Source organism: Rhea americana, unplaced genomic scaffold, assembly GCF_003343005.1.
Source record: "Rhea americana isolate MKP2758 unplaced genomic scaffold, rheAme1 scaffold_63, whole genome shotgun sequence".
NCBI classification, from domain to species: Eukaryota; Metazoa; Chordata; class Aves; order Rheiformes; family Rheidae; genus Rhea; species Rhea americana.
In genome coordinates, this window is record NW_028186790.1 from 2,577,492 (window position 1) to 2,593,771 (window position 16,280).

Sequence of the window (16,280 nt, forward strand, 5' to 3'; positions counted from 1 at the left end):
ATGAGGATGGTAACTCCTCCCAGGGAAGACACAGTAAAAGCAGCTTTCACATGGATTTATACTTAGAAGAGCAGCTGCAGGCTTACCAAGAGGGAGTTCACAATACAGGCTCTTGGACTAGTAGCAGAAAAAAACAGTTTGATTCTGGGAAGGAAGGGAAGGAAGTCAAAGACATTTTTTTCCTCATCATGATCTTCAAATGAATTCCATGGATTCTCTGCTTTGGAATAATCACCAGTAGACAGAAAGCTTAAAAAGATGGAGCTGGGAAAGGCAAAACTGCTGAGAACCGGCCTTAACGCTTTATATCAGGCCATCCACCCTSTGCATGGAATTGCCTGGACAGATGGGAAGCAAGTGGTACTGACTTCTCTATATTATCATAATGGAGAAATAAAGTTTGGAGACTCAAGCGTTGTTGGTCAATTTGAACATGTACATGGGCTTTACTGGGGCCAATGTTGCTCTACAGACATTCCAGCTTTGCTTGCTATTCAGCATAAAAAGCATGTTAGCATTTGGCAGCTGGGCTACAGCACTGCAGAGAAGAACAAACCCTTGATTTCTCAGACTTGTGAAATTGGTGAGCCATTTCCACTGCTTTCCCAGGGCTGTGTGTGGCATCCAAAGAAAGAGGTCCTGGCTGTGCTTACAAAAAGAGATGCTTCGGTCCTACATACTGTTCGTTCTGACAAAGCCAGGGTTAAAGCAGACATCAAAAGCAGTGGGCTTATCCACTGTGCTTGCTGGACTAAGGATGGTAACCGTTTAGTAGTTGCTATAGGTAGTGCCCTTCATTCCTATATATGGGATGATACTCAGAAAACTCTAAATGCGTGCTCCTTTTGCCCAGTATTTGATGTGGGAGGTTATATCTGTGCTATAGAAGCCACACTGGATTTCCAAATTGCTGTAGCTACTGAGCTTCCTTTAGATAAGATCTGTGGTTTGAATGCAGGCATCACATTTGATGTGCCATCTAGCACAGAAACTGGCTCTTTACTCTCACAGTCTGCTCTGGTGCTTGGTGACGAGGAATACTCCATGGACCTGCGAAGGAAGTCTACAGATTCAGATAGATCAGTCACTGTGGATTCAGTAGCATCTTCTTCATCAGGTCCTGTGGATTTAACCAATATCCTTGCAGACCATCGGAGGTCTGATCCTGGGCCTCTGATTACTCTGAAACGCAAAGACTACGCATCAATAAATGGTCAGGATTCTTCCTACCTGATCTTGGTGACTTTTGAAAGGAAGGTAACTACCACCAGAAAAGTTACTATCCCAGGTATTCTGGTTCCTGATATAATGGCTTTTGACCTTAGAGCTCAGATTGTGGCAGTAGCCTCTAATACTTCTAACATTGTTTTGGTATATTCAGTAACTTCTTCCTGCATGCCTCATATTCAACAAATCCAGCTTGAAAAAAATGAAAGACCAAAGGGCTTATGCTTTTTGACTGACAAACTCCTACTAATTCTGATTGGAAAACAAAAGTTCCCCGAGCCTAGTTTCATTCCATCTTCGAGTTCAGACAGGTATGTAATGCGTCTAATGACCAAAGAATTGATGTTTGAAGAAGATTCTTCATCACTGCCTGAGACTAACCAGAATATGTTTTGTAACTTTGAATCTTCTGTTAATATACCTGGAAAAAGAAAGTTCTTCGAAAATCTTGCCACAGAAGACCAAGCTCAAAGCAGGGAGCTGCTAATGCCACGGAGCACAGTTATTCAATCTCCTAGTGGCAGGAGAAGACTCATAGAAGAAGTAAAGAGCCCTAGTTATGAACAGAGCTCTTCATCAAGTGTGAGTGATCAGGATGAAAAAAGGCTCCCAACTGACCCCTCAGTTGCCTTGGAACCTCTGGATGCTGAACCTATCAATCGTTCAATGGCTCTTCTTGGTTTCAGAACACCTACCAGGCTTTCCAACAGATCAACTTCTCCTAAAGTGCAGTTCAATGTGATCCAAGAAACATCAAGTTCTCCTAAAAATAACAATTTGCCAAGTGAAAGAGGAATGAGTCACATATCTAGGAATCTAGAGAGACTTTGTGGGAGCTTCAATGAATTACAACTGAGTCTTTCTGAACTAACAGACTTCACTAAAAATGGGAGGAGGATATCTTTAGCCTATCCATGTTCAGAGGAACCACCTGTTGTTCACATCACTTACCAGGTAACTTTTTCAAATATTACGATAAGGCACTGCATTTAAAAAAAAATCTCTTATTTATTTATTTATTTATTTTTAAATTAAGAGGATGCAGTTTAATTCTTATTAACCAAATAGAAATGTAATCTGAGTCTGACATCAAGCTTTATTTTAAAAGGTATTATAATTTGTCATTGAAACAGTAACTAAGGACTATGTGGGTAACTTGCAGGATACTTTACAAGGAAGATCCAGGTCTGTTTTTCTTTGATTTTGCACAACTGTCTTGGATACCTGCTGATTCTGTGTGTATCTATCAAAGATGAGAACAGAGCCAAACAGTCATTAATGTACAAAAGGTTTATATATTACTTCAGGACAGTGGTGAGCCTGAGTTGGGTGGTACAGTAGCCATCCTCATCAGCAACCTGATAAATTCAAACCCAAACTCAAATCCTAAGTTTGGAGGTTGAAGGCTCATGAAGGCTGAATCAAAGTACTGAATCTCAGCTTTCAGAAAATTCAAATGGGAGTGATATGAAGTCGGCTTATTTCTACTGCTAATTTTTACAAAACTGGACATAATCAATTTATTTAAAAAGTATTACTATTTCAAATTTTCTGAAAAAAGTCAAAATGTAATTACTTCATTAAATACATAGCTGAATAAATAGGTGAATGAATAGGTGAACGTCAAATCATCATGTTCCTATCACAACCTTATTTTGGCAAAAGTCCTGCTGACATCAGTAAGAACTTCAACTGACTAAAGAATACAGACTGGGCAATTATTTATTACTCTTTCTCTTAGTAATGCTAGCAGTAATATCAGTATTATAATATTTTTGGTCATACTGATGGTGGTGGTGGTGCTGCTGCTGAAACTGAGGTCCCTTTGAGGATATAGGTGCCAATTATAAATGTATTCTTTTCTATTGCATTCTAAGCACTATTATGTCAAATTAATGCATTTATTACAGTGATGATGCTGAAATATGTATGTCTCAATCAAATCTGACTCACAAATATACAATAATGTCCTCCTTTTATTTTAAAGGGATTCACATCTAAGCACTTCTCTCAAAACATTCATTAAGAGAATCATGACTAAATTCAAATATATTCATTACTTTTTCACAATTGTTTACTTCACATTTTAGCAGATTTTAGTAAGTTAGGTATTCTGTATATAAGCAAAGCTTTTGATCTGAATTAGTCAATAATTTAACTTGAATATATTATACAAAATCTGCTGAAAAAAGCAAACATGCCTATTTTAAAAATTTATGATTTTATTCGTCAAAAAATAAACTCTTGTTCTCTACAGCAGGTTCAAATTAATTCTGATTTCTTAACATAAATCAACTTATTTATTTATCAAGGAGGCCTATCTGTTGGATTCTAATAGATTAACCTTTCCAAAGAGTAGTTCTGATTATGACACCTAACATTAATCTAAGATCTGAAAGTCAGTGTGCGCATGTTTGCTTGCACAAGCAGTAAGAATTAATTTTCCTGTTTTTCCTTTTGGAAACAAAGAAAATGTAGTGCTTATAAAATATTGCCAGACTAACTACATTTGAAAAGGAAGTCTCTTATTTATATAAACAGGTTGGTTTTACATAAATCCAGCAGACAGCAATTCTAGTACCACATTATAATGACTCAGAAAAAGTGCCACTTAATGTCTTTCAGATGCATGTAGCTCTTCTAAGAAAGTCTCACATCTAATGCCTTGCATAGTTCAACCCTGCTTCTGAAATCTAACAGGATCACAGCTAGATGCCAAAAAATAATGAAAAATAGACTGATGACAAGAAGGCCTCCAGATAGACAGGGAAATATTTGCTTCATGGGCAGCTAATAATTTGCTCAGAAAACAGTTGTTTTGATTAGTTTGGATTCAGACATCTGAACCTTGTTCTTCCTTCAGGAGTTGATTAGCAGTCTGTGAGCTCAGAAACCAGCTGGGCTATGGGTTCCAGCCAGGCTCTATGGTCATAGTGCAAAAAGTCAGGAAATAGCTTTATTGCCTTATGATATAAATATCACCCTGTGGAAAACATTCTAAATTTTAGGAACACTGCAGTCCAGTCAATAATGCGGCCATTATCTGCCAGCTTTTTGTGCCAAGTGCATGTCTTGTTTGTATAATCCCCAGCACAGCAGAGGATCAATCTTGATTGAGAAATCTCTTGTACTATAAAATATAAAAATGATCAGTGCTGCATAACCCCTTCTGTGCATTAAAAACACAAAAGGAAAGTTTAAGCCATTAGAGCTAAAAATGTAGCAATAATTAATGGTCGATTATGAACTTTGCTGCGCAGAAATATTATTTACATACATAAAATTTTCCAGTTTTGCTTAGCAAACTGGAATATAAAACAGAATGTGAATTACTTAATAATTCATGTGTATTTATCAAAAATTCTTCAAAATCTTTGTTTATTCTGTTAGTTCTAATCTACTAATAACTTCACTGAAGTCACATCCATGCAGTGCTATGAAAATGTATATTCTTTGCATCCCATAGCTGTAAAAAACCCATGATCATTCATGCTTTGAAAATGTCACTGCACTATCACTGGTGTAATAGCATTCAGCCACCAGAGGTGACTTGATCATTCAACCCTGAAAAGCAAATATTATTGCTCTTTCATCACATACAGACTTATATCTTCTTATTGTGTCTGTCTGCCCTTCCATGCTATCCTGAATCATAAGTCTGTCTTTATTTAACAAGAAAAAAGAAAGAGATGAAAATCTGTCACAGATTTGTTTCTGTTTCATTTTGCAAAAGGATACTTTTATCATTGTTTTTCCCCAGAAAAGAAACAGTTGCAGAGTATTTAAACAAGCCTCATTCAAAAGCTAATTATAGTGGAAATGAAGCCAATCTAGACTTGAAATTAATGGGATTTAGGCAAACCCCTTTAGGAGGAACAAGATTCATCTTAATTTGAAGGGTATCTTAAAATACCTACATATTGCTCACAAGCAATATAATGTCAGAAGTCTGCATCATTGAGAGCATAGTTGCATAATTCAACAGGGAATAAACACATTTTCAGCAATTAGTCATCAAGATTTCCTTTTCTTAACACTCACCAATAACTGCATACAAGTCARTTTGTATTTTTATAGCATCTTCATACAATTTACCATGAGATACTTTATTGCCAAGGTCAGCTATAAAACAAACAATCTTTTACACAGAGGTGGGAGAATAGAAAGGATCAAAACATGACAACAAGATTTTTTAATATAAATACATGGAATAGAGATAAAGAAGAGCGGGGGTGCATTAAAGGTGGCAGCATAGAATGAGCAAGGAGATAAGGATAAACCAAGCTGTAACAATCAGCTGTAGTAAGTCCATGAACCTTTTTGAAATCCAAAGGGCAATTTTGACTCGAGCGAAGCAATAGAAAGGCAGCTATGAAAATGATGGAAGAGGAAGGTGATATGACTGTTTCTTGGAGTAAGAAACTATCAGGCATCCTGAAGTTTAGAAGAGATTTAGGATGACCATAAAAGGATGAACTGCAGTAGTCAAGGCAAGATGTGATTAATGCGTGCTTAAGATTTTGAACAAAGGTTGTGGGATCCACTCAGGATAAATTTTGACCATGTTCTAAAACTGATCAACAGCAAGATAAGTAGGGTTCACAGCAGGCTTGCGATATCTTTTACTGGACCAGATGATCTGGTTGTCAGACATACCAATGCAAGAGAAATGGAATATGTAATGTTAAAGATAAATCCAAGATTTCATACCTTGCGAAGGACATAAAGTCAGAGTTAAAAGAAAAAAAAAAGGCATGCATAGTTATCAAGACCTCTATCAAAATAAAACCAGTATCCATCAAAAATCAAACAGGAATCATAGCAGCAATAGAATTCATTACAGGAAAGGACAGCTTCTGCCAAACCCAAATACTACTACCCGTGGCAATGCTGCACAAGGCTTAAGAATGCACAGGGCTTTGAATGTGAAAAGTCACACCCCTCATTCCTCTTCAGAGCTCCTCCTGTAACAACCTATTTTCTCAGTGTCCTCTTGKCCAGATCCCCCCCGTGTCTGTATAATTTACCATTTTTCTCCCCTCATGTATAACGAATATAGGGGCAAGGCAAAAGCTAGTGGGTATGACTAATGGGTATCAAAGCTGAAATTACCACTGGGCCACAATTCAAACAGCTGAAATCAAGGGTTTAATAAAATTAAAATAAAGATGTAACCAATACAGACCTATTCATCTTACAATGCATAGATATGACAGACTAACCTGGTATCTTTCTTTCATAAAAGAATAGATTATTGACACAAAGGATATGAAGAATATTTAAAACACCTATAATTCAGTACAGCACTTGAAAAGGTGCCAYAGGGGAGATTATTTAGTTAACTGCAGAGAACAGAGATTAAGAGAAGAAATATAAGATGGTTAAGGAATTAGCTAAAGGAAAGAATCATAGAATCATAGAATCAGTAAGGTTGGAAGGGACCCCTGGAGATCATCTAGTCCAACCTCCCCGCTCAGAAGGGTCACCTAGAGCATGCTAGACAGCATTGTCTAGCGGGCCTTGAAGATCTCCAGACAAGGAGACTCCACAATCTCTCTGGGCAACCTGTGCCAGTGCTCCGTCACTCTCACAGGGAAGAAATTCCCCCTCACACTCAGACGGAACTTCCTGTGCTTCAGTTTCTGCCCATTGCCTCTTGTCCTGTCACAYGGGACAACTGAAAAGAGTTTGTCCCTGTCCCCTTGACACCCTCCMTTCAGATACTTATACACATTGATAAGATCCCCCTCAGTCTTTTCCCCGGGCTGAASAGGCCCAGCTCTCCTAGCCGTTCCTCRTAGGGCAGGTGCTCCAGCCCTCTGATCATCAGTGTAGCCCTACACTGGACTCTCTCCAGTAGCTCCACGTAAATGGTTATGCCAATAGTAAATGGTTAGGCCAAAATAAAAGGAAATAGAGGAAATTTACTAGTGGATTTTCCCACGAGAGATCTTCAGGGTAATCTAAAAGTTTTATTAATGATCTGATGAGATACACTAATAAAATCTCCTTATGACACAAAGTCAGTAGCATTTTCAATGGAGGATAGCATATCACACACTTAATTCAATGACCTTAACRTCTAGAATATTAAAAATGGATTTAAATGAACTACTATGAGGTGCATAGTCATATATTCAAGGATTAATAGYAAGAATTTCTGTTATATACTGGAAATTCATTAGCTGGAAACAGGCTTGCATATGTTAAGTGACTACAATATGACTATGAATCAGAAATGTGATACAGTTATTAAAAGAAGAATGGCAATCTTTGGATACGTCAGTGAGGTATAGCCAGCATGAAAGGCAACACAGTGGTGAGGCCTCATCTGGAATATGTTTTACAATTCTACTGATCCATATGCAAGAAAGATACATTCAGACTTCGGTGAATCACTGACCCAGTGTTAGCAGGAGCATTTTTGATTGGTAGCATATTCTGATTTACCTCATTGTTTCATCAGTCATTAAATWTAAGTTCCTGAGATGATCTTAGCATCTAGGCAAGTGTGGGCAGTGTATTAGGAAATACAAGATTAACAGGGAAAAAGGGTCAAGAGGCAGAACTAACTGACTGTTCAGTGGGGTTCAAAACACAGAGAAAATACACGCTGATTTATTGCGCACACATATGGTACATGGCAGCTAATCCAGGAACCTCTTCTGCTTTAGTAAATGATTTTCTTCCCATATATATCTGTTTTCCAAAACATGAGTTTTAAAACACAGCTTGGCAACACTGTGATTGGCTGGCTGCAGCCCGGGAGACCCTTTACAGGCTATAAAATCTGATCAGGGGGCAGGCTGACACTGATGAAGGAAAACAGTTCTTGAACTGATGATTTGTTTCCGCTGGACCTGACATACTACAGGGAGTTGGCTAAAGAAACTTGATCTGAAAACATCCACTCAAGCATGTGGAAATTTATTTGTTTTTTCTGTGAGTCCACCAATAAACTCTGTTTTAGGACAAAATAATTAATATTAAGGGCTTTTCAACAGAATCACAAACCCTCTGGCTTCCATTGGAAACAAACAGCAACACAGCAAAAGCAGAGACATATATTTTAGGAAGAGCTAGATTAAAGCTAGATTTTACTAGAAAATGGTCTTTGGCAAGGTATGAAAATGAGAAGTACTAAGGTGAGATTTCRGTTGTATTTCTAACTCTGTCTCAAATTATCTGCATGATCTTGAGTAAATTTTTTAATCTTCCTGTGTCATGGTTTGATCATCTATAAAAAGGGAATAATAACAATTACCTGCCTCTCAAGAAGGCATGGGTTTAAATCGGTTAATATATGACATGATGTGTGTGAATGTATTCTTCAAAGAGAAGGCATGTTATCATCATCAAGCATTAAACAAAGAGGTTAAACAGAAGTTTAAAACAGAAAAATATTCTTGACCTGACAGAATTTGCCAGCACACAAAAACAGAAGGTAAAGCTGATCAATTTTATCATTATAAACAGAGAGAATAATTTGATATGAATGCTTAGAAGTAATGAAAGACAAACAATTCTGAGATTGGAGCTCCAGGGTCTATACTTGAAAACCTGTAAAATCATAGGTTAGGATATAAAATACAAAATGTCTTCTACTTGTAATGGCAGTTACAAGAATAACTTGCATGACTAAGTAGAAAACATACTGCAACATACATACTTAATATATATTTCCATTTGACTGATTTCAAGTCAACGGAGGCACAGCTTGATTGCTTTTTTTCAGATTTGGAGGGGGTTGAAGCACATCTGTATGCAAAAACAAAACTCTCCAGTCAAGGCAATCTGCCTGTCTCAGTTACAGTCCACCACTGTTCACAATTCATTACAATAAACCCTGGTATTTCAAACTGAGTTCAGGAAAACTAAGCAGTTGTGAGATTTAATCATAAGCAGTAACAAAAAACTTTGCATCAATATCAGTACAAGCAAATAGCATTTTTGTAATGTAAATGTAAAAGCACATGCTCATTGCTGAAAAGTCAGCCCACTGAGTTTTAAGTGTATTTAGGTTCAGTAGAATAGCACTATACAATTTTAAAAGACCTGAAAGTAACAAAGAAGCTCTGATAAGCTGTAATAAAAACTTACTATATATTTGTAATTAAGAAAATGACACTCCTCTGATGCATTCCTTAGATATTTCCCTATTTATTACACAGCAACAATTGTTTTGAACAAGGAAATTATGAGAAAACCTCTGAAGCTCAATGGGGTTTTTAACTGAGAGCTATTTTTATAGTTCTTACATCTTCAAACTATCGTAATATGTAATTAAATAACAATCAGCTATGGACTTTATCTGCATAGCCAATGTAGAACAGAGTAGTGAAAACAGTACTTTCACAACAGTTGGTAGACATTCCAAMTTAGAGAATCCTATGTGGTTATGTGAGGGCATACATGCCCTCATGTATGGAAAAAAAATAAATGTGATTATTTGGTTTAGAAAGGGTGTTGCAAAGCAAGAAAGCATATGTTCACTGAGAGACTAACAGAGCCAAAAATACAGCACAATTAGAAATTAAGAGATGATTGTTAAAAGAGATTAAGAGACATATATTTAGCCAAAGGTTAATAAACTTGTAGAATAGATTACTGAGCACAGAAATAGAAGATGCAGTGTGAACTGACTCAACCAGAATTTTTATATCAGAAAGAAAGATCCAGGGATATGGAGCAAACACAGACAGGGCAGGACCAAAATGGGAGCTGGGATAGATGACTTCTTTCTCACTCGTTCTAAAATGTTAACTTGCATCCATTCTGGATGTACAAAATGGAAATACCTTTGAAAAGAGATAAATAGACTTAATTACATTAACAAATATGTTAAATTTGGAGATTTTGCAAAAATAAGGTATGTCAAAGGCAAAAAATTCACAAGAACTAAACAAGTGGAAAGTATGGGGAAGAAACTGGAACAAAAGGAATTTTACAGGACAAAAATACAGCAAGATGATTTAGAAGAAAATGTCCAATTCACATGTATTTAGAGGTAGCATTGAGTCACTGGAAAAGTTGTAATGCTAAAACTGACCTTCCAATGACAGCAGATAACAAATTGCAAATGCAAATATATACTCATTCTATAACCACATTAACTCAATTTCTTGTAACAATTATTTTGTGATCTTTGCACTTTGCAGTCTTCAGGGTGATGGATCTCAAAGGTGTTMATTCTCAAGGCCAGCTAAACTTCATGAAGCGCAAGTCTGCCACCTTTATATTCAAAAGCGTGGGGGGTTTTGTTAATGTCAGAGCAACCTGCAGGGCACTAAGTCCGTACACCTCCCTCTCTCTCAAAGAAATCCATAGGATTCCCCAGATACCTTATTAGAGCAGCTTTACAGCCTCTCTGTACAGCCTCTCTTCACAGACTCTCTGCAATTCTCTCTCTGCCAGAACACACAGATGGATTTTAATGGGGTGGAAGAGCTGACCAGTGATTCTAAAAAACACCCACAGGCACAACTCAGACTGAGCAGACTGCTCATTTGCTGTGGTTGCATTAGACTTAAGTAACTTTCAGGTGACTTCTAGAAATGGCTTGACATATTCCCTTCCACTGGATTGACTCTTTAGGCAGAAAGGCACAACAGACACATATGCACAGACCAACGCATTATGTATATACAGGGCTGATGAGGTTCTGAGCTCTGGAAACACAAGTAAAAAGCCATATTCCTCTTCACATAAGACTGTAAGATTGTGCCTGAAATTGCACTGAGTCATGGTGCCATTTATAAATTCTAGCAAAAAYGGAAAGAAAGAAAAAACAATATTAGTATAGAGCTGCAAGGAGTAGGAACAGAAGAAAGGTTAAAAGAATTGAGGTAAGATATGCAAGTCTTTAACAAGATCTTTTCTTTTACATACATGCATTCGAAGAAATGTTTTTCAAATGGAGCAGTTGCAGAAGAAACAAAAGCTGTTCTCCTCTGTGACGGCAAGATCCACTTGAGTTTAGTCCAGCAGCTTTTTGATCTGCCCATTATTGAAATGAGACACGGTATGTTCTTATTATTTCTGGCATTGGTTTCACCTATTGGTTTTGCCTGAGATTTTTAGCATGAAAGAGGCATTTGTGGCAGAGTAATTACTCCTTACTGTAGTAAATGGAGATACCTAACTTTTCTTGATAAGTAGTTGTTTTTCTTTGTCTGAAATATGGCCCGGTGTCTTTTGAAATCACTTACATGCTAAGTAATTGCTGAACTGCCTATTAACAGGGAAATCTGTTAGATGCCTCTACTGAGGAAGGCTGAGAAAATAATCAGTACACTGTGCTATCTGGAAATAGAAATACTTTCTTATAAGACCTTTTGGCATTTTGCCTTGCCCATCTTTGCAAGCACATCCCACACTTGACAATAAAGAGTAGGCTGAAGAAAAAAATCATCCTCAGAATTTGATATTCATGTGTCATGTAGCATTTGGGATTAGTTTAATCTAAAATAAACAACAAAACTCAATGTTCTAATTTGACAGTCTCACATATCTACCATCCATCACTGATTTATTTGCAAAAATGGGAGCAGCCAGTGRAATTCTAGCCCCAGACTGGTCTCTGAACTACCTTGTCCCTGTCTGTTCATATGTACTCGTTCCTCAGCAAACATACAGACTGTTATTTCTCAAACATATTTCTCTATAATGCTTCTGACAGCTTTTCTCATCATAGTGTAAGTATATTATGAACTTATGGTATGCATTCTTTGGCTCTAATTATGATCTTCTTGYATAGTTTCCACCCTGAGAGGTCAATAAATCCCTCATCACCTTGCCCCTTGTCTCAGCCTGACAGGCAGAGGGACACATTGGCTTAATCAGTACCCTCTGTCTTATGAGAAATGCATTCAACTTTTGGTGAAATCAAAATGAAAAGGACTGCAATAATCTAAGCTATAATTTACCAAGTAATGATGGTTACATAGCAAATTGCTACATAACAGATGAAAAAGAAACCTGGCTTGGGATATTACTGGTGCTGGCAACAAGGACAGTGGGAAAAGGAGAGGGAAAATACGCATTTTCCTATGCATATTGTTTATTCTGCCATTCTTATTCTGCTTGTGTCTTTGCTGTTGCTGAGACTACATGAATGAAGACAAGGGCCTGTATCCATGATACTACAGCTCAGTAGAACTGCCTTATCCCAGACACACTGGGCCATTTCAGTTTTCCCCTGGCTTATAGTAGGTTATGTGAGTTGTTCCAGAAGGTAAGGATATATAGGTTTTGTATTTTTGTCAGCACATCTCTCCTGGACTGTACAGTAGAATGGAAGCATATATAGAAAATCTGCATTTGTGGTAGAGGCCCGAGCTATTCCCCAGCAGACCGCTGCAATAACGCAATGCAGCTTTACAGGACAAGGAGGATCCCATTTTTGGCCTGCACTTCCMGTTCTTGATTTTGGAAACATGAATGCCCATAATGAAAAAAGGGGTGTAGAATCCTGTGTGATGAAGGAGCCTGAGAAAGCCTATTTTCAGCCTTATAATGTGACTATTTWGTTAGCAGAACACTACCCTTCAATTTTGTGCATTAGACTTCAGAGATATCAAAAAGACAATGTCTTAGAATCTTCCTAACCTGTCCCCCTTTCTGTTCAATGTGCTGCTAGCCTGTTCAGAAATTGAGTCTGTTTGTTGACAGCAAAAGGAACAACTGACTCAAGAATCCTCCTAAAACTATGCAAAATCATCAGATTCAGGGAAGAGGTAATTATGTAGTTCTTTATTCAGTTCTGACCGGTAGAGGCTTATATTCCTAAATCTTTCCTTTGCCACAAGGCGTGAATATTAAATTTAATGCTTAAAAATATCATTCCCATCCTCTAATTATATATAATTAAAGGGGACGTACTGCACAGTGTGCTTATACCGCAATGGTTAGCCTTTTCTCCTTGGAATACATACTTCAACTTGAATATATTGAAAAAGATAGTCTACAGCTGTAGGCCAAATTCATTCCCAAGGCAAGGCTATTGAAATAATCAGTTATATGAGCAATGAACTTGTCCTAATCATGTGTGCTTTAAGTCCAGGACTGTAATACCATTACCTGTACTAAACATAGCCTGCCATATAGCCCTCGTATTAGCACRCAGAAGTTTCTCTTTTCTGCAGGTCATCTGTAATGTTTGTTGTGCACAACAAAAGGGAACTGCATTGTGCACAAAGTTTCTCCACCATTGAAATAATCTGTGGGATGTACTTCAACCATTCTCTCTATACAGAGAATTCCACTCATTTCAATGGATGGAAATAAAAGTACCAAAAGTGAGACAGAAGAGTTTGCTTTACCGATTTGAGCAATAATGTAATTCCACTGATTTGGGCAGCAGAATTTCCGCTTTCAGGCTCATTGTTTGYAGAACCTGAAGTCTGTCCAGAATTAGAAAGAAAGTATTAAGGGTAGAAGATTAAAGATTCACGGTTTAGGATCTCAATCTTCTTATGACGTAATAGGTGACATGACAACATGTAGCAGCTTGTAAAAGTGCTTCGTTCATTGTATAAGGAGGGGAGATTTACTTTGTCCAGTAAAATGTTTTGTTATGACTGAGAAAAGCCAAGCATGGGTTTTGTGGATCTGCTACAGTTCCTTTTCAAAAACACAAACTCATCCCTCAAAATTAAAAATTACAACAAAAGAACACAGCAAGGCTTTCTGTACCTCAGATAATTCCAGTTTATGTCTCCTGTTCAATAACAACAGGACCACATACTGTATGAAAAAACATGTGATACAAGGGCTCCCACAATGTGTATCTGTTCCCACAGATTTTTTTTCATAAAATGTCAAACTGTACAAAAGACGAACAGAAAATTCACTCTTTCCTATCATAACTGCAATATCCAATACAAAAGGAAGTATTTCAATCACGAGAAAATATATATCATAGAATCATAGAATCAGTAAGGTTGGAAGGGACCCCTGGAGATCATCTAGTCCAACCTCCCTGCTCTAAGCAGGGTCACCTAGAGCATGCTAGACAGCATTGCATYCAGGCAGGCCTTGAAGATCTCCAGACAAGGAGACTCCACAATCTCTCTGGGCAACCTGTGCCAGTGCTCCGTCACTCTCACAGGGAAGAAATTCCCCCTCACACTCAGACGGAACTTCCTGTGCTTCAGTTTCTGCCCATTGCCTCTTGTCCTGTCACACGGGACAACTGAAGAGAGTTTGTCCTCATCCCCTTGAGGTACTTGTACACATTGATCAGATCCCCCCTCAGGCTTCTCTTCCCCAGGCTGAASAKGCCCAGCTCTCSYAGCTGTTCCTCATAGGGCAGGTGCTCCAGCCCTCTGATCATCTTTGTAGCCCTACACTGGACTCTCTCCAGTAGCTCCATGTCTCTCTTGTCCTGGGGAGCCCAGAACTGGACACAGTACTCGAGATGAGGCCTCCCCAGGGCTGAGTAGAGGGGCAGGATCACCTCCCTCGACCTGCTGGCAACACTCTTCCTAATGTACCCCAAGAGACCATTGGCCTTCTTGGCCACAAGGGCACATTGCTGGCTCATGGATACAGCTTCATTTTCAAGCTGATTTCCAAAGGAAAGTAAAACAGCCTGGCTTTTCAGGTTTATTGCTGCTTCTATGCATTATATGAAGTGAATCTCAGTATTTTTGACGGTCTTGCCTTTTAATTTTGCCTCCTTTTTTTCTGAAAAAAGGACAAAAYGTTATTCAGATTTTATTCACTCTCTTCTTTATGAAAAGATTCAACAGATAGTTAAAGGACAAGAAATCTCACAGCTGCATTATATGAGTATACTTAATTGTATAAATGCTGATTACCAAAAATCAGTCCTTCAAGTCATGCTAAGAAAGCTTACAATATGTATTTTTGATATCACTAAAATGTTTCCACAAACATAGAGACAAAACTTAATATTCCTGATTTTTCAAACAAGAAGGAGAAAAATAAAAATAAATCCTTTAGTGAGTTATTTATCAAAGAGAAGTAAAACATATCAATCTCTCTTCTTCTGTAAATCTTCCTCAAAGCGTAACTTTTTTTCCCATTTGTCAGGTGAGCCTGAAAAGATACTGAACAATCTTGGATTGACAGAAAAGGAGATGATAACCTTATTTCTCTCTAGAACAAATACAGCACAATCATTTTCTTTACTAACTCCAAAACTACACCTTGATACTCAACATTACTTAAGCAAGGGGCAAAATGCCTCAAGCCCTTTCAAGCCCTTTCATTTAGTTTCCCTTTGCCTTTACACAAAGGTGCATTTAGCACGGATTGCCAGAACTTAATGTCATTAGGGTAATAAGGCTTTAGYGCACAAAAAGAAAGCCTGCTCTGCACATGGGCTGGGTGACTTTTTAAAACTTGTTTGTACATTTTATGTAACCAGAGCAGTACACTCATTTCCTTTTTATGCTTAATTTTTGTAGGCTCTTCTTGGATTGTGCTCACGGCAGACAATGACGGCTTTGTGCCATTAATATTCAAAGCAACACAAGAGATAATCATAAGGGATGGAACTGACAGTTCAGAAGTCTGTGGAGGTCACTCCTACCAAAAGAGCATTTCAATGCGACCACCAAGCAGAGTGACATAATTTCTGAACAAAGAATGCTGATGACCTTCTGTTCGAATACAATAAAGAGATGTTCTGCAGTGTCAGCAACCGAATGACTAGAAAGCTGACTTCAGTACTTTCAGTGTATTTTAACTGTCAAATTTGTGGCACGGTTACACAGTAGCTAGATTCTAGGCTTGGCTGAGCCCACACGGTTTCTTCTGAATGATCCGACCTAGACTGATGTTTACCACAGCTGTTGCTATTAATGGCTGTCAGTGGGTTGGAGCRCTGAGACTAGGCTGTACTTTGCTTATGGTCAGGATGTTCTTGGAGAAACAATATTATGCTAAAAATTATGCAATAACAACACATCTAGCAAATACAGGTGTACAGTCTACACAAAGGCCAAAGAAAATGTGATTAAAGTGCATTTATAACTATTAAGGAAAACTAAGGAGAAAAAAATCAAAAGAAAACCATTCCAGGCTCT

General features: G+C 37.8%; 1 protein-coding gene across 1 annotated transcript; it reads left to right on the forward strand.

The window, feature by feature from the left end:
• The first annotated feature begins 258 nt into the window (after nucleotides 1-258).
• On the forward strand, nucleotides 259-15,826 carry WDCP (WD repeat and coiled coil containing). The gene is made up of 3 exons (XM_085320354.1): nucleotides 259-2,181; nucleotides 11,128-11,248; nucleotides 15,660-15,826. Exons 1-3 carry the CDS (start codon nucleotides 259-261, stop codon nucleotides 15,824-15,826), a joined length of 2,211 nt encoding a protein of 736 aa, XP_085176480.1.
• The last annotated feature ends 454 nt before the right edge of the window (nucleotides 15,827-16,280 follow it).